At 38.9% G+C, this 17,810-nt stretch overlaps 2 protein-coding genes across 8 annotated transcripts in view; one reads left to right on the top strand and one right to left on the bottom strand.

Annotated features, from left to right (window-relative positions):
* Positions 1-1,058: 1,058 nt before the first annotated feature.
* Positions 1,059-17,810, bottom strand: part of lrrc61 (leucine rich repeat containing 61) — an 18,268-nt gene continuing 1,516 nt past the window's right edge. Inside the window, exons 1-10 of one of the 7 annotated variants that reach the window (XM_053685910.1) lie at positions 4,111-4,831; positions 3,623-4,019; positions 3,349-3,441; positions 3,089-3,235; positions 2,930-2,990; positions 2,757-2,842; positions 2,595-2,660; positions 2,421-2,489; positions 2,013-2,138; positions 1,059-1,834 (exon numbers count right to left, since the gene is read on the bottom strand). In XM_053685910.1, the coding sequence (XP_053541885.1) occupies positions 1,728-1,834; positions 2,013-2,138; positions 2,421-2,489; positions 2,595-2,660; positions 2,757-2,842; positions 2,930-2,990; positions 3,089-3,235; positions 3,349-3,441; positions 3,623-3,716 (849 nt within the window). In that variant the 5' untranslated portion in view covers positions 3,717-4,019; positions 4,111-4,831 and the 3' untranslated portion in view covers positions 1,059-1,727. Of the gene's footprint in view, positions 1,835-2,012; positions 2,139-2,420; positions 2,490-2,594; positions 2,661-2,756; positions 2,843-2,929; positions 2,991-3,088; positions 3,236-3,348; positions 3,442-3,622; positions 4,834-17,810 lie in introns of those variants that run through there. The other 6 variants (XM_053685912.1, XM_053685911.1, XM_017485974.3 and 3 more) reach the window with 6 other exon arrangements.
* Positions 6,257-17,810, top strand: part of cib2 (calcium and integrin binding family member 2) — a 23,583-nt gene continuing 12,029 nt past the window's right edge. The window contains exons 1-2 of the mRNA XM_017485978.3: positions 6,257-6,635; positions 9,510-9,544. Coding sequence (XP_017341467.1) covers positions 6,585-6,635; positions 9,510-9,544 — 86 coding nt within the window. The 5' untranslated portion in view covers positions 6,257-6,584. The remainder of the gene's footprint in view (positions 6,636-9,509; positions 9,545-17,810) is intronic.

The following is a 17,810-nucleotide window of genomic DNA, read 5'->3' as shown; positions in this document are numbered from 1 at the left end:
TAAATAGTAGCAGACATTCAGGACCCACATCCCCTACTGGACTGGATGTCACCGTGCAATAGAAAGTATACATGTCCTAATTTGCCATGAGACTGATAAGTTTTTGCTCGAATTAGGGTGAATTCAGGTATAGTGGGACATCAGGTAGATTGGGACAGTTACACTTAGCAACATTTATTTTCTTGCCTGATAAGTGAAAGCCAAAACTTGTTATTGAGCCTTTGCAGTGGAAGTGCTTGTTAAAAATAACAAGATTTAATTTGTGTGACAGCATATAAGGGTCCTGCAGTGGCCAGGATCAAACAGGAAACTGACCCAAAAGATTTTGAGGTAGGAAAAATGACATGCTTTGAACAGCCCCCCCCCCACATTAATGTTATAATGTTGTCATGAATAATTCATTTCACCTATTTATGATGCCTCTATATACATAAAATGTACGATTGTAACAAAATAAGAATAACGTTAGTTCAAATAATGTACATTTTATAATTTACTCAATTTCAAAATGTCCCAAATTACAGAACATGATTCAGGTTAATTGGTGCAGACTTCAAATACTGTAAGTGAAGTGAGGAAAAGTGGAGGGATATAACGAATGCATAAATGGATGCATGCACCATCTACAACTATAGTTAAATGTCGCATTGATGGATTTTATGAGTATTAAAGGGTATTTTTTATGAAACATCCTAAGAAGCAGGGGCATAAGGCAGATTGGGAAATGAACACGGTGTCTATATAATACACAGTATCTCAAAGTGAGTACACCCCTCACATTTTTGTAAATATTTGATTATATACAAACAGTTGTGTAAAGTTTTAGTCTTAAGTTTATATTTGTAACACTCAGTTTGTGGATCTTATTTTAAATAAAATAAAAATTACTGAAAGTCCCCCCCGATTAAGTGATTAATCGGAAAAAATAATCGGCCAACTAACAGATTATGAAAATAATCGTTAGTTGCAGCCCTATATACACACATGTGTACAGTGCCCTCCACTAATATTGGCATTCTTGCTAAAAAGATAAAAATGAGCGAAGAAGGCTGTGAAAATTTGTCTTTACTGTTTAAACTTTTAATATTTTGTTAAAAAAAATCACAAACATCCTCTGCACTCATGGATATCAAACAATTGCAAACAAAACACAGGTTTATCAAAAAAACAAGGTTAAATATAGGTGTGCAACAACTACTGGCACCCCTATTAATTAATATGATAAAATATATTTGAAGTATATTCCCATTGATATTTTACATTTTTTAGAACACCTGGGTGAATTGTGGAACGAATTGTGGAATTGTTCAACCATGACCTCCTGTTTCACAGGGGTATAAATATGAGGTAAGACATAGGCAAAATTGCCTTAATCATTCATAATGGGTAAGACCAAGGAATTTAGCTGTGATGTGTTGACAAAAGGTTGTTGAGCTTCACAAAATGGGAAGCGGCTACAAGAAAATAGCACAAGCATTGAAAATGATCAATTTTAATTTCCATGTAAGCCATAATCGTCAAGATTTAAAAAAGGCTTGAAATATTTCACTTTATGCATAACGAATCTAGAATATATGAAAATTCCACTTTTTGAATTAAATTGCGGGAAAAAATTAACTTTTCCACAAAATATTCTAATTTTTTGAGATACACCTGTGTGTGTGTACATATATACCATCAACACGGTTTCAAAACGGTTTAAAAAACGGTTTCAATGTGTGGTTATTTCAAACAGAATACTGCTTTGGTGGGTTTTTGAGGCCGAGTGTCCTCTCAGTTTGTGAGATGGCATGAGCTGCTCTTCTGTTTAGCAGCCTGCATTCATGAAGAACATCTGTTAAACAATAAGGTGATAGAAAATAAAGAAAAAAGCATCAGTAGCAATCTTTACGCTAAGGCCTTGCATTACTAGTAACTGCTATGTGTCCATATAGCCTTAACAAAGTACATGGCCTGTAGAACTTAAAACATAGCACTAACAGAAATATCAAAAATGAAATAAAAGGTATTACCATTAAATTGTTTGTAGGCTTCTTCAACAATGGCATTATTTGATCTCCTTATCTCCCAAAACCCATCTTCTACCCATGGCTTACACTCTGGCACTTCTGGCAACTGGCCATTTTTATATATGCCTGCTACAAAAGATAAAATATTAATATCAGAGCAACTGGAATTAACCAGTATTATTTAACACCACAATTACTACAGGTATTGTCATATTTTGCCTAATTTGTATTTGTAGGTATAAACAACAAGAGCTCTTGTTTGCACAGTTGGTATTACACATGCACCAGCACAACAAAAACCTTTGGAAACTACATCTATTAAATTAATATCATGAAAAAATATAACTGATATTACTACAGTTCACTCACAGGTGTAAAATGCAAATACAACTAAATAGAAGTTAGAAATACCTTTTATTGTGTCATCAATGTCTTTACATAGTTGGTACAGATCACTTCCGCGTCCAACCACCCGCTCCCCTACAGCCATGTAAAACAATTATTTGCATGCTCATTTAGCTGGCTGCTTACATTTTGTTCAGACTGTTGGTATTATTATGGGTCCCAATGCAAATGTTTCCTCACCATCGAACACCTTGAGGTTTTGGAACATTTCGAGGACTGTGTTTCTGTATGCTGAGTTCTTGCAAACTGAGAGAAATGAGTGGGATGGTTTAAATCGTGAGGAAAAGAAAACAACTCCAGATTAAAGTTCAAAGCACATTACCAGTAGATGGAAAAGCAAACCTGGATTAGTGTGATTATAGGTGTTGTCCTTCAGCCTAATACTCTCTAATTTCCGTAAAGTCTTCAAAGCATGGAGGCCATCAATGCTGTATGTTAGAAAATACAAGAATAAATTTATATCGAAAGAAGGGGAAAATTGGGCAATAAAACAAAATGGTTACAAAGCAAAATACCTGGATATAAGATTGCCTGCCAGATTCAGACTCTGCAGACTTTCACAACTAGAGAGGGGTTCTCCATAATGACAATACATGATGATACATATTAGATTCAATATCTAGATCATCACTGTTTCAACATCATACTTATGACTACTACTTATATTCACTTACCTATGTTGGAAATCCTGTTAGCTGACAGATTCAGCACAAGCAGAAGTCTGAGTGATGCAAGAGGTGCTAGATTTGTAATATTATTCCCAGAGAGGTCCAGCCTTTCCAGGTTTATACATTCTCCAATGCATCCAAGATCATATATTTCTAAAAAAATATATTTAAAAAAAAAACAAAAAAAAAACCACATACACAAACTGTCTGTTACAGGGACCACAGACTACATATACTTCAAAATAAAAACAACAACAAAATACTACCTAGACTCCTTAGCTTGAGAAATAAAATGGACTCCAAATCAAATTCCCCAGTTCGGGACTTCAGGAGCCCAGTAGTGATCTTTGCACACTCTTCTGCAAAACAAGCAAAGATTAAACGAGTTCAAGAGTGTGTGGTAAAGTGGTAAAGGAGAGATGCCAGCTTGTGACTTGCTGAAGTACCGACAAATCTTCAATATTGCACAAAACTACTGTATATTCAGTGACATAAAATGGAAAACATAATTTGATATTTAGCTTTGCAATATCCACCTACCGACATCCCTGGCATCAGCTACCAAGGAGGGGGAAAAGAGGGCAGGTGTAATTTGATTAAACTGAATGTGTATATAGGTAGCACAGTGGCACATTGGGTAGTAGTGATGCCTCACAGCTCCAGGCTCCCTGGTTTGATCCTGTGCTTAGGTGGAGTTTCACATTGTGCTGCCTGTGTTGTGTGGCCTTTTTTCCTGGGTTGTCCAGTTTCCTCCCACTATCCAAAAACACACTGAAAGGAGGATTGTCTACTCTAAATTACCCTTTGGTGTGAATGAGTGTGTGAATGTGTTTGTGTGTGCAGCCATACAGTACAGTGTGAATTCTCCCACCTTGCACCCAGTGTTTCTTGTATAGACTCCGGGTCCACCATGACCCTGACTAGGTTAAAGCTGTAACTGAAGATGAACGAAAGTATGAACGTGTATAATATTGCAATAAAGCAATGCCAAAGGAACTAGTTTATATAAAACTTTTCGTACCACTTACCTACCCCAGGTCACCCAGAGCCTATCCCAGGGAACAAGGCAGGGGACACTACCACAGGGCCCAATCACACATCATGGACAATTTAGAGATGTCAGTCAGCCTACAAGGCAAGTCTTTGGACAGGGGGAGGAAATCCCCAAAGCAGGGGGAGAACATGCAAGCTCCATGCAGACAGAGCAGAGGCAGGATTTGAACCCCCAACCCTGTAGGAGCGAAGCCTCCTGACGAGCTACTAATTTTAGTTTACCAAAACAAACAGTATCTCTCAAAGAGTACTGAGTACCGCAGCGAATATACAGCTACTTCTACGCGCTAAATAAATCACAACCCAGCTGCCTAGCTTACACGTTTAACAGATGCATTGAAAGTGCTGGTAATCTACTTACCATACTCTTTGTCCCTTTTAGCTTCCATATTTTCTCTAATTTATATAGTCATTAGAGAAGAAAACCGCTGGAGGTCTTTTGTCTTATCTGTGGCGAGCTCTGACGCGGTGCTTGGGTCTGATTCGCTGTACGGCTGTGCGTCAGGCTGGTTCGGGTTTTCTATCATTGTATTTAAAAAATAATTATTCCCATCACTAATCACATGATCTGTAAAGACTAAACAAATCGCTCAATGGTTAATAATTCGCACAAATTACATTACTACTGCCTTTTTTTTACGCCACCCGGAAGTTCCTGTCCTTTTTTTCTGTGTACCTACACTGCTTGGTTACTACGGTGATGTCAAGGACCCTAGCTACGTCAAATCCCGTGTACTGCCATACTAAACTGCAGGGCAGAATAGTGCATACTACTTTAAAACGGTATTATAGTACGCAACGATATTATTCTCGTTTTATAGGCTACAGTACGCATGATATATACGCATGATTTATTCAGATTTTTAATTGGATCCGTTTTATGTTTTAATTTCCTTGAGATAATTCCTTCAGATTATTTTGAATCATTTCCCTCGTTACCATCTAGTTTAACTGTGGAAAACCAGTTCCACATAAACGGTTGCCAAATATGTTTGGTTTGTTTGCTTTTGTTTTAAATTAGCATGGGAACTTTTTAATTACGACGTAAGCAAAGATAGTTAGACAAACACACAAACAAATAAATATAGGTGGTATAAGTCCTTCATAATATATAGTACACTGAAAAAGTCTTAGGCACATGCAAAGAAATGATGTAAAGCAAAGATGCCTTCAAAAATAACAACATTATATGTTTTGTAGCTATAAAAACATACTATAGAGGGCAGTAAACAGTAATAAACTAAACACAATCAGTATTTGTTTTTTTTTGTTTGTTTTTTTTTTATTAATTTTTTTATTACAACCCTTACATCAGTAGTCTCAGGTACATTTTGTGCAGTTTTATAAGGAAATTGGCTGGTAGGTCTAAGCATCTTGGAGAATTCTCTTTTTTGTCTGAAAAGTGATTATTATGTAATATATTGCTTTCTTTAATGTCATACACATCGATCCATCCATTTTCTATACCACTTATCCTACCTGGAGTCTATTCCAGGGAGCATGGGGCACAAGGCAGGGTACACCCTGGACGGGGTGCCAGTCCATCACAGGGCACAATCACATACACACACCCATTCATACACTACGGACACTTTGGATATGCCAATCAGCCTACCATGCAAGCCTTTGGACTGGAGGAGGAAACCAGACTACCCGGAGGAAGCCCCCGCAGCACGCAGAGAACATGCAAGCACAGGGAACCCCCAACCCTGGAGGTGTGAGACGAACGCAACTAACCACTAAGCCACCATGCGCCTAATGCCATACACATTTTTCTGTAAAATGTAACTTGTTTTTGTTGGAAAAGTAATGTTTTTGTACTGACTTAATAATACAGATGTCATAAAACGCCACATCTGTAACAAACTTTGTATTTAAAAAATTAGGATGCCTAAGACATTTTTCACAGAAGTGTATAATATTAATTTCAACATTATGTATTTCTGGCAAATATTTATGTTTATATTGACATGTCTCTCCTATATTTAATTATCTTGTTATAATGTATACATTTAATTCTATGTTTATTTATTTCGGTTTCCTCCATGCCCTCGTGACAGACGCCCCCTAGCGTCACGTAAGTGTAAATATTTTCCCCTTTCCTGTCCTGTAGCTCTCCGCTGAGCTTTGGCAGTGTGAGCAGCTGTGGACAGCAGTGTGTGCTGAAACGGGAGTGGGTGTGAGTAATCCTACAGGCTATTCTGCTATTCATGAACCTCTACACTCGAGTAGGGGAGGATCGCGGATCACCTTGCACTCAAGTATTTATGGAGAGTGCTATTGGCATTACAAACATCCATAAGTAAGCCGGAGGTCTGCAATTCTATGCGCGGTCACGCTTTTCTCCGTCTGGCCACATCGTATACATGCCATAAATGCCTAGGAAAACCAGGACTCCTCCAACTCCCAATGTGATGCATCTGTACGACAGGAAAATCACTCGACTAGGATGGGTAATAAGCAGACGATATTTACTGATGAACAGCTAGACGCCTACCAGGTAAGAGACTTCTCGGTATATTCAGCCCTTCCCATCAGTAATTAAGCTTAAAGACAGACCTCAGAACCTACAGAACTGCTGACAACTGCAAAAATCAAGGAAATCATGCAGCAAGTTTGCATGTGTTACAGAGCTTATGTAGGCTATTAATGGAAACAAACTAATTACAGTGCTATAGAAGGTTAAAATCCCTCTTACTTTTTAGTGCTGTGAGGATATTGCCTACAGGCTGCTGTACTACTGCAGGATGCTGAGCTGCTTTAAAATGGAGACACAAAACTTACACCACATGTATTTCTTTTCCAACCTGTGCCTATTGCTATTTTACTTTTGGAATGTAGCATTATCCATGTCTTGGCAATGCAATCTCAAAGAATAGCTAGTGAAAAGCCCTTTCAATCTATCAGAAACAAATACTAGATTAACCTTATTCTGCATAGAAAAATACATATTAATATTCATCATCATAAGTTGAATGATTGGGAGGTTTTTGTCTCTCACCCTTTAATTTTAAATTCCAAACAATTGAGAGCAGTATAGGATTACACCCTTTTGCCCAACAGTAAGGCTAATTCTTAGATCAAAGCATCCAGCGAACTGAAAAAAGGCCAAGGTTAAAGCTTGATGCTTTGAAATGTGAGTTATCCAGGAAAATGCTTCAAACCGAAAACGTAACTACCGGAACATATGACTCTAATGCTCACTCTGATTGTACTGAATGAAAATGTTTAACCAGCTAAAAGGTATCAATTTTTATGCACTTACCTTATAACCTTAGCCATAGCATAATACAATTACATGTGGCCTCTTCTTGAGGGTTTTTAGTTCATGGTGGATTTCACATGTGGGTTTGGCTTTTTTGTTTTATTTATTTATCCTGTTAATCCTACAAGCACTGAATGGCACCATACTATGAAAATGTAGATATCCCAAACCACATACTTTTAAACAGGTGGTGTACTGTGACATGCTATGCAGTATACTTTGGAAAGGGTTCTTCAGTGGTGCTGTGGATGATTAAACATGCTTACTTTATATAAAAATAAATAAATAAATAAATACAATTTTTAAAACTTTCCACACTACACAGAACCTTATGATTTCCCCAGTGCAAAACTTTTATCTTTTTTTCTTTTAAGAGTGTATGGTAGTTTGCCATTTGATATGGTAGCATAAACTTTAGGACATTGCCATAATTTTAGTGACCCATCTAGTTTGTCTTCTCCTTGTATGAACCTGGAAGACATCCAGTTAATAATTAATACCAAGCTAATCTATGAGGATTGTCTTTCAGCTTGTACAGTCATACTGGTAACTTCAGCAAATTTATCACCACTGGTTACTGGAAAAAATAAAGGTTTAAAGAGGACAATCAAGAACATGGCGGGAGGAAATGATTCAACTCAATTCATACATGAGACATACATGTGAAAATACTTGGATGACATCTATGATTACTGAATGACATCTCCTATCTGAAGTTCTTAAAACATGTATTAAAAAATAATACACCTTTTAAATGTTCTCTTCATATATTCTCTTCATATAACCTACTTTTAAATAAAACACAGTCTAGAGCCAGAATGAACACTCACATCCTTCATGCTCTGTAATTAACTCCAGCTAGTTCTTGGACTAGTAGAGCATGACCATTTGGCTGAAAGAAAGATTACTATGATCAGCCAAGTCATACTCACATCACCACTAGTCACTCCAGCATGACGCAGGTTTCTACCACTTCTGTTTGGGGATATTCAAACTTTTTTCGTTCCATATTTAGTAACCAGCTATTCAGATAATTTTTTTTATGCATGGGCAATTTTTTTGAGTTAACATATATAACTATTTACAATACAGTGCTGTTGAATTCTCAGATCTGATTGGTCAGAAGGTGTTCATTGATTTTTTTTTTAAACAACAGCATGATTAAGTGCAGGTTTATATTAATGTTCTTTTTCTACTATGTTGTTGCTTCTCTAAGAGTAATAATTTACCTATAACAGTGCACCTCATCACAGTTTATTTTTTTTCTAACACATACATACATAATCTTATTACTATATACATACCTATATAAAGGTATGAGCTTTATTAAGAAAAAGGCTTTCCAATCCTACATAGCCCAAGGCAAGACTAAACCCTTTTTGATTATTAGAAGATATGCTGTTGGCCAAGAAGCCATTTTCATCTCTCAGCCTGTAATCATTACTAGATATGCGGACTGTGTTTTGGTAATAATTTACACACGGGACATCTATCCAGTGTGCTAATAATTCTTGCCTCTGTGGCCTTGCCTTACATTGCACAGACCTAAGTCCCAATATTTCAGATTAATGAGCAATTAACAATATTTAAAGGCTAATGCGATAAATCTTTAAAGCACTCTCACAAGCATCTAGAGTGATTTCTGGCTTGGGTTTTTTTTTTTTTAGCATAAGCCAAGTATGCAGGCAAACACAGGGTACACATCATAAAGGAGAGATAAATCATTAGCTAATAAAACAGTCAGTACATACTATATTGGCAATATGCAGGCGATGCTATATTGAGCCACAGGGCTGGTAAGAGCAATACTGTGTGTTGTCTGTGGCATACAAACAGATCCAACCGTACAGCCATGTTAGAACTGCTGGGTTTCACGTGACATGGACGTGATCGATGGCAGTTCTAAGATACAACATTATCAGCTGAGAGAAATCTTAAACCCTGCTGTGTTTAGGGACGACATGCTCAGAGGTAGAGATGGCCCCAAACTATATAGTTAACATAAATTACATCTCAGTCAAGGTTGTGTTCAGGACATTTCAGTGTCAAGCCTTGTATCTGTTGAGAGTGTTTCATTTTACAAGATTTATGTTCCTTCTGTCGTTGCAGGACTGCACTTTTTTTACACGCAAGGAAATCCTTCGGTAAGTTATGTGAAATTACAGCAGGTGTTTATGGAACAAGTTTGGAATTGGGGATATTGTTATTACCAATGTTTATTTTTTATGTGACTATACATGTATACTGACCAGCAATTTTGTTTATAATACAGTGCTACAATGCGGTACAATGGAAAGTTTTGGTGCTGCTGTCTCCTACTGTGTATCTGCATATGTACTTTAACAGTTAGTAACTGTAGTTGTGTTTTTCTATGCACAATTTTTGCAGTCCTTGAGGTCCAATTTATGTAAAGTCACCAGCATAGGACAACTCACACAGATCACAGTTCATTCTGAGCACAGCAATACCTCTGATAAGTGTGTGTGAGTGGTGTTAAAATGAGCTTTTGTCAGGCACAGCAGGATTACTGTGATTTTTAAATCCTGTGTACACTGTTACCACATTATTAAAATACCTTTATGAAAGCCTTATAGGTGCACAGTCAGATTAGATAGCTAATTGTTTGTTTATACAGCATAATTTGTGTTGTACCAAAGCACTGTTGAATTCTCGATTCTAATAGAAGGTGTTGATTAATTTTCTATAACAGCACTGCTTGGACAGTAGTACTGACTACGTGGCAAATCACAGGTTTATATAAATGTGCTTGTTCTCTCGTTATAATTTCTATGGTACCAGCTTAATAAAAGACTTGTAAGGCAGAAACTCCACATAAACTGATTTTAAAAAACGTAACGTAATTGTTGATATTGCAAAGTTTTCTGCATGGAGTCTATTTAATGGGTTAGTTAGCATTTTTGAAAGAGGTCTCCATTGTCTGTGCTTTGTAATAGTCAGAGGTAGAAAAAATTTTCCTTTAATTTTCCTGACAATTTTTATTTTTGCAGTTTCTCAGTAACATGGTAGGCTGCATTTTTGTCATTCATTTCAAAAGAGAGAAATAGAGAGAGGCTGGTGAGGTAATGACTGTTTATTGCTGCTATAACATAAGTGATAAGAGGAAATAACAGATGCTCCACAATATTAAATGTAAATATAAATGGATAAAAAGTGTGACATTGTTCTTTACTAAATCAAGATTTCTGTGTTGAGAGGATTTAAACATATTGCTGCATGCTGTTAGAAATCTACAGCCCCTTCATTGATTTTTTTCCCCCACTGACAGCATGTCATGTTATGCTTTATTTCTTATTTAATTGTCTTCTAGCCCTTCATCAATCCTTCATCACTGTTCGCTATATATTTTTTCACTGGGGGATGCTAATGATGGTGAAGTGTTTAAAAAATGCTATGCTACACTTGTATCAGTGTCACACACACTACGTTAGTGTCAGTGCTGAGAATGATTCACCACCCAAATAATATCTTGTTAGTGGTAATCGCTTTTCACTGATGGATAGGATAGAGGGGAGTGCATTTACATTTATTCATTTAGGAGATGCTTTTATCCAAAGTCACTTACAATTAAGCTGAGCACCTGTGCGCTAAGGGCCTTGTTCAGTGGCCCATATGTGGTTCTCTGAGGGTCATGGGATTTGAGCTCACAACCTTCCTAACAGTAGCTCAGAATTTTAACAATAAATGATCCCTTTCAGTAATTGTATACTTACAATGTGCACCTATTATTTGGGCTCATTTAGACTGAAGTGCTCGGTCTTAAGTGAAATAACAGACCTGTATACAGTATGTACAGTACATACTCTCTGGTATCCAAATCTTTAATTCAGATTTTTATCAAGTCCACTAATAGTGTTTCTGCTTAAAAGTAGAAGTGTTATTGGTATAATAGACAGTGGTAGCTCAGTGGTTAAGAGGTGGGACTGCTGATCAGAAGGTTGTGAGTTCCAATCACAGCACTACTAACCTGACATTGCTGGGCCCCTGAGCAAGGCCCTTAACCCTCAACTGTTCAGTTGATGAGATTAATGTAAATTGCTTTGGATAAGGGCATCTGCCAAATGCCATAAATGTAATATATAATAAATTAGATCAATATGTCATGCACTGTTGAGCTGTGCTTGGATTCTGATGGATTCTTATCCAAAAACCCAAAACTCGTTATACTTTCCTGAAGGCTGCTGTAAATAAACTGCTCTTATCATTGATTTTTGCCTGAATTCAGATCATGTGTTTTTTGTCTACATTGTGGACGTCCTCAGTTTCATACAATAAGAGTACATTGCAATGTAGGTGTTCACATTCAATAGTCAAAAAGGCTTCCTCAGTTCAGTTTCTACAGATAAATTGGAATTTGGTCGATCAAAGAGTTAACGAAACGTTCATATTTCATATACTGAAATGGCAACACTGCTGTCTGCACCACTCACGAAAGTCTCCAGGAGCACTTTTTCTTTTAGACTGGGAATAACTGTGTCCTAGTAAAGGGAGACAGAGAGATTACAACCTAGCCAGCTACAATTTATAACTGCACTCTGCAAGAGTGTGATTATTTTTTTTCTTTTTTCATGTGTCTCTATCAAAATCTTCCACTCAGAAGGCTGGGCAGCAAAGCGTGTAATTGGTTGAACGGCTTTACAAGCCCTGCAAATACACAAACTTTCATTGGTATCTCTGCACAGCTCTCTTTATGCCTCTTTTTGCTGACTAGGTGTAACGCAGGGTTTTTTGGTGTGCTCCTGAGACATAACCGCTTCAGGTGTAACTACCCATCAATTTTCAGTACCGCTTATCCTACAGGGTCAACAACCTGGAGCCTATCCCAGGTTTCTATCCTGGACAGGGCACAATCACATACATACACATTCATACACTACGGACACTTTGGTCATGCCAGTCAGCCTACCATGAATGTCTTTGGACTGCAGAACAGGGAGAACATGCAAACTCTGCACCCACAGGGCAACGGTTGAATCAAACCCACAACCCTGGATGTGTTAGGCAAACGCCAGGTGTAACTATGTCTTTTATATTAAGAACTGTCCTATTTACTCAGTTACTCTGTCAGCCCTGTTGGGATGTATGCATTTTGCTGTCATGGTGAAGATGTATTACAATCAGCTACAAAATTGTGATTTTTGAGTAGCATGTGTATTATTTTAACCTATATTTATGAGATGAAGGTGGGTGATGAAAAGGTAACTGATCTCTAATCATGGATGTTGGGTGGTTAAGACATTTTGTTGATCGAAACTATTCAAGCTTTTAATGGATGAATTAACAGATAATCTGAGAACAATTTTAAACTACCACAAATTTGTAGCTTGATAGCTTACAAATTAAAGGGAAAAAGCAACATAAAGTGTCTTATTAAATTGTTAGGGCATCACAGGCCATCAGAACAGCTTCAATGTATATAGATTCTACAATCCTCTGGAACTGTCCTGGAGGAATGAACAACATTCTTTCAAAAGATATTCCAGTTCATGTTTTGATGATGTCAGTACAGCACAATGTCGGACATGAGTCCAATATCTCCTGTGTTCTGTTGGGTTGAGATCTGGTAACTGAAGGCCATAGCATGTGATTTACATCATTTTCCTCATCAGACCATTCAGTGAGCCCTCATGCTCTGTGGATGTGGTTGGTGTCAGTGTGGAAGCGAGCACTCACATCAGGATAGAAATGTTTCATCACAGGATAAAGGTGATCAGTCAGAATAACTTTGTATTGATTTCCAGTGACTCTTCTCTCTAAGGAGATGTGTGGACACGAACCATGCACCATTTTTCCCCTTTAATTTGTCACCCATCTCCTGCCCTATCGTCAGGAGATTGCAAGTTTGAATCACTGTGCCACAGCCTTTTGTGGCCAGGAGCCAAGGGAACAAAACAGGCCTTGCTCTCTGGGTGGAAGGGATGGCATTATTCTCACTCCTCTGACAATAACAGTGACACTAGCCAATCATGGGTTCAAGTTCACTTTATTGTCATTTCAACCATTTACAGCTGGTACAGTACACAGTGAAACAAGATAACGTTTCTCCAGGACCATGGTGCTGCATATAACATACTAACCACATGAGACGACACAGAAATAGATAAGATCTACACATTTTTACATAAAGTGCACGTGTGCTAACACAGGACTACAATACTACTAATACAGGACAATAGGCACAGTAAGTGACAGTGTAGCGCAGACTAGTACTCAGTTTTAGTTTGGAAGTGACCGATATAACATAGGTGCCAAATAGTAACAATATAATTTAAATATGGTATAAATGTATCACATCATGCTATGACTTCGTATTCGGCAGATTAGCTTATACCAAACATGGACTTAGCAGTTATTGCGGTAGCAGCTTGGTAAAGTGTGTAAGAGTGACAAGAAATTGATATTTTTTTAAAATACATTAGCAGCAAAAAGTCAATAGATTCAATGCAGAAATGTGCAAATATTGCAATGGGAGTGGGATCTTGGTCAGTTCATCGTGTGTGCGCATTTGTGTGTCAGTCCAGTCTCTGAATATTGAGAAGTCTGAAGGCTTATGGGAAGAAGCTGTTACAAAGTCTGGCCATGTTACACATAATGCTTCAGTACCTTTTTCCAGATGGTAGGAGGGTGAAGTATGTGTGAGGGGTGTGTTGGGGTCATCCACAATGCTGGTGGGTTTGCCGATGCATCGTGTGGTGTAAATGTCTATGATGGAGGGAAGAGAGACACCAATGATCTCAGCTTTCCTCACTATCCGCTGCAGGGTCTTGCGATCCGATAAGGTGCAATTTCCGAACCAGACAGCGAAGCAGCTGCTCAGGATGCTCTCAGTAGTTCCTCTGTACAATGTGGTGAGGATGGGAGATGGGCTTTTTTCACCCTTCGCAGAAAGTAGAGACGCCGCTGGGCTTCCTTGGCAACGGAGCGGGTGTTGAGGAACCAGGTGAGCTTCTCCGTCAGGTGAACAAGGAATTTGATGCTCTTGACGATCTCCATGGAGGAGCCATCAATGTTCAGCAGAGAGTGGTTGCTCCATACTCTCCTGAAGTCAACAACCATCTCTTTTGTTTTGTCTACACTTTTGTTTTGTGCAGTTGGCTCCACACCAGTCCGTTAACCGCTGCACCTCCTCTCTGTATGCTGACTCGTCGTTCTTGCTGATGAGACCCACCATGGTCGTGTCTGTCAAACTTGATGTGATTGGAGTCGTGCATTGCTGCATAGTCGTGAGTCAGCAGAGTGAACAGCAATGGCCTGAGCACACAGCCCTGAGGGGCCCCCGTGCTCAGTGTGGTGATGCTGGAAGACAGGAAGTCCAGGATCCAGTTGCAGATGGAGGTGTTCAGGCCCAGTAGGTTCAGCTTTCCAATCAGGTGCTGAGGCATGATCATGTTGAATGCTGAACTGAAGTCTATGAACAGAATTTGAATGTAGGTGTCCGTCTTGCCCAGGTGGGTGGGGCAGGAGATTGAGGCAGGACACTACAGACTTCTTCAGGCACTGATACAATGGTGCTAGCCTTGAAGCACGTTGGAACGATGTCGCTGCTCAGTGGGATGTTGAAGATGTCAGTGAAAACATCTGCTAGCTGATCTGCACATCCTCTGGGCACTCTGCCACGAATGTTGTCTGGACCAGCAGCCTTCCGTGGGTTGACTCTGCATAGAGATTTCCTCACATCAGCCGTGGTTAGACACAGCACCTGGTCATTGGGAGGAGGGGTGGTCTTCCTCGCTACCACGTCATTCTGCACCTCAAACCAAGTGTAGAAGTTGTTCAGCGCATTTGGAAGGGAGGCATCACTGTCACAGGTGGGTGACGCTGTCCGGTTGTTGCTGATGGCCTGAATGCCCTGCCACATGTGCTGCATGTCGCCGCTATCCATGAAGTGACTGGATTTTCTGAGCATGTGCACGCTTTGCCTCTCTGATAGCCCGGGAGAATTTGGCCTTCGCTGTTCTTAGGGCCACCTTGTCACCTACCCTATAATCGGACTCTCATGTCCTCAGCAGTGCATGTACCTTCGCAGTCATCCATGGCTTTTGGTTGGAGCATGTACTGCTTGTCTTGGAGACGGTAATGTAACCAATGCACTTGCTGATGTAGCTGGTCACTGATGCCATGTATTCCTCCAAGATGGTGGAGTTGCAGCCTCCCTGAACATGTCCCAGTCAGTGTACTCAAAACAGTCCTGAAGAGCAGAGATGGCTCCTGCTGGCCAGGTTTTCTCCTGCTTCAAAAGCGTCTGACAAGTGGTCTGTATGCTGGGATTAGCATAATAGATGTGGTCTGAGAAGCTGAGGTGGGGGTCCACCCTTTACACGCCGGGGATGTTTGTGTAACAAGATCCAGCGTGTTTGCCCCTGTCGTTGCAAAGTCCACATGTTGATGGAATTTAGGGAGCACTGACTTGAGTTTCGTATGGTTGAAATCTCCGGCGATGATAAACAGTCCATAGGGTGACCAATGACCAATAAGGAAGAAAATGGGGGAGAAATGGCAAAGAGGTGAAGGGAGGGACGGCAAATACAGATGAGTTGTAATTTCACCTGAGAACTTCAAAATGTGTAGATTTTCTAGGCTGTTTTTTTTTTTTTTTTAAATTACAGTCATTTACTCTGTTTAACAAACCCATACACCTGCAGTTCCTGGAATTAACTTGTGACTAGGGCTCAATTTTGCTAGTATCACAAATAAAATAAAAAACAATAAAAAGGGTTATGTCTTACCTTCATATCTTTTTTTTTTGCAATGAAACCCATTCCAGTATACTTGGCTACTATTTATAATATTTTCCATATATTCTATATATATATTTTTTTATGCACACAATTTCTGATAGAACAAAAACCTTTGGGTAATTTGGGTTCCTAGATTGATTGATTGTATGAAGATATTGTTAACTTTGCCTTTTTACCTTCTTACCTCTGCTTCTTACCTTTTTGTCTCGACAGTATTTCTTGTCAGAGTTATTGACCCGGCCATATTTTACACGTCCTTAAACAAGACGTTCATTAAATATAGCCTTTGAGTGTTATACCTTCTGGTGCTTTAGTCAGTTGTCAACAAACATTATATGACACCATCTGAGACATGGTTTGAAATATTAAGCATGTTTACAGTAGTAAGTCTCTACATAATTCACTTCACTATGTGGACTACATATTCCCATTCCCCCTATGTATCAAATTAGCTGGTTCAGTAGGAGTGTTACACTACTGTAGAAGCTTTTATAAATATGATACTGAGAAAGCAGCACTGCTTTCGCTGAAACCCTTCAGCCCTTTGCATTGATGTTCTCACCTAAGCAGGGATCACTTTGCAAGCCTTGCACCTGACCTGGAACCCAATCTTCTGATTATGGGCCTACATCCAACCACCCAACTCCTCATCCCCCACACGAGGCCTTTAGTCACCTATAAAAATTACAACCTCCAACCTCATTCATTTATGCCTGAACAGCAAAGATAGGACAGTGCAATGCCGGTTTCTGTTCCTGGCTCTTCTAGATGCAACAAGAAGACATATACAACAAATCGCTCCCGTTATTTTCTAATGTAATTGACATATGGCTCTCAGATTTCAGGATGTGCTGTTAATCGGGGCTGTTGAAAGATCGAGTTACTACTCAAAGAAATTAAAAGCAGATACTGGGGGATGAGGTAGAGTATAGGGTTACAGTCAAATAAACTAATTACTGAGCTAGAACTGTGGTGCTTTGCCTTGTCTGAGTTACTGTCTGGACATTAACAAAAATCTTTTTGTCAGTTCAAGGTGGTTAAGTGTTCTTGCTGTAATCATTATTACTCAGTAGGAATTAGGAATTCAGTTCTTCTAATCATACAGTTAAAGATTGATTCTACATTTTAAAAAAGCACAGAAACTCAAAAAAAGAAAACAATCATGCTTTGTGTGAAATAGAGACAAATTCATTCTTTTTAATGTTCTTCTCACACGGTTCTTCAGTTTTATTCTTACATGGATCTTCACGTTTCTACACATTTACATTCACTTTTATATTTCAACCTGCTTTGTCAGCATATTTCCTAAGTATTAACTTATTTTCATCGCTTCTAGTTCAATAACACCAAGCATATCAGTTGGCCTAAGATGGCATTTCAAGAACTATATGAGAGTGGATTTTGACAGGTCAGCATGAAGCTGCCATGTGAGCCAGGCATGCACATGTAAACACTGAAGCACAATGGGATATGATCCAGGTTGCAATATTGACTCACACACACAAGATTTTGCAAGGACTGCACACACAGTAGCAGTTACAAGGCCTTTAATTGGAAATGTGATGGACAGTTATATGGAGCTCGTCTGTATTTAAAGCGCCCAGGCACAGACAAACAGATCAGCAGAGCTGAAGCCCTGGACCATTGCAGATGC

This window comes from Ictalurus punctatus, chromosome 14, assembly GCF_001660625.3.
Source record: "Ictalurus punctatus breed USDA103 chromosome 14, Coco_2.0, whole genome shotgun sequence".
Taxonomy (NCBI): Eukaryota; Metazoa; Chordata; class Actinopteri; order Siluriformes; family Ictaluridae; genus Ictalurus; species Ictalurus punctatus.
This window is presented reverse-complemented; position numbering and strand designations above follow the sequence as displayed.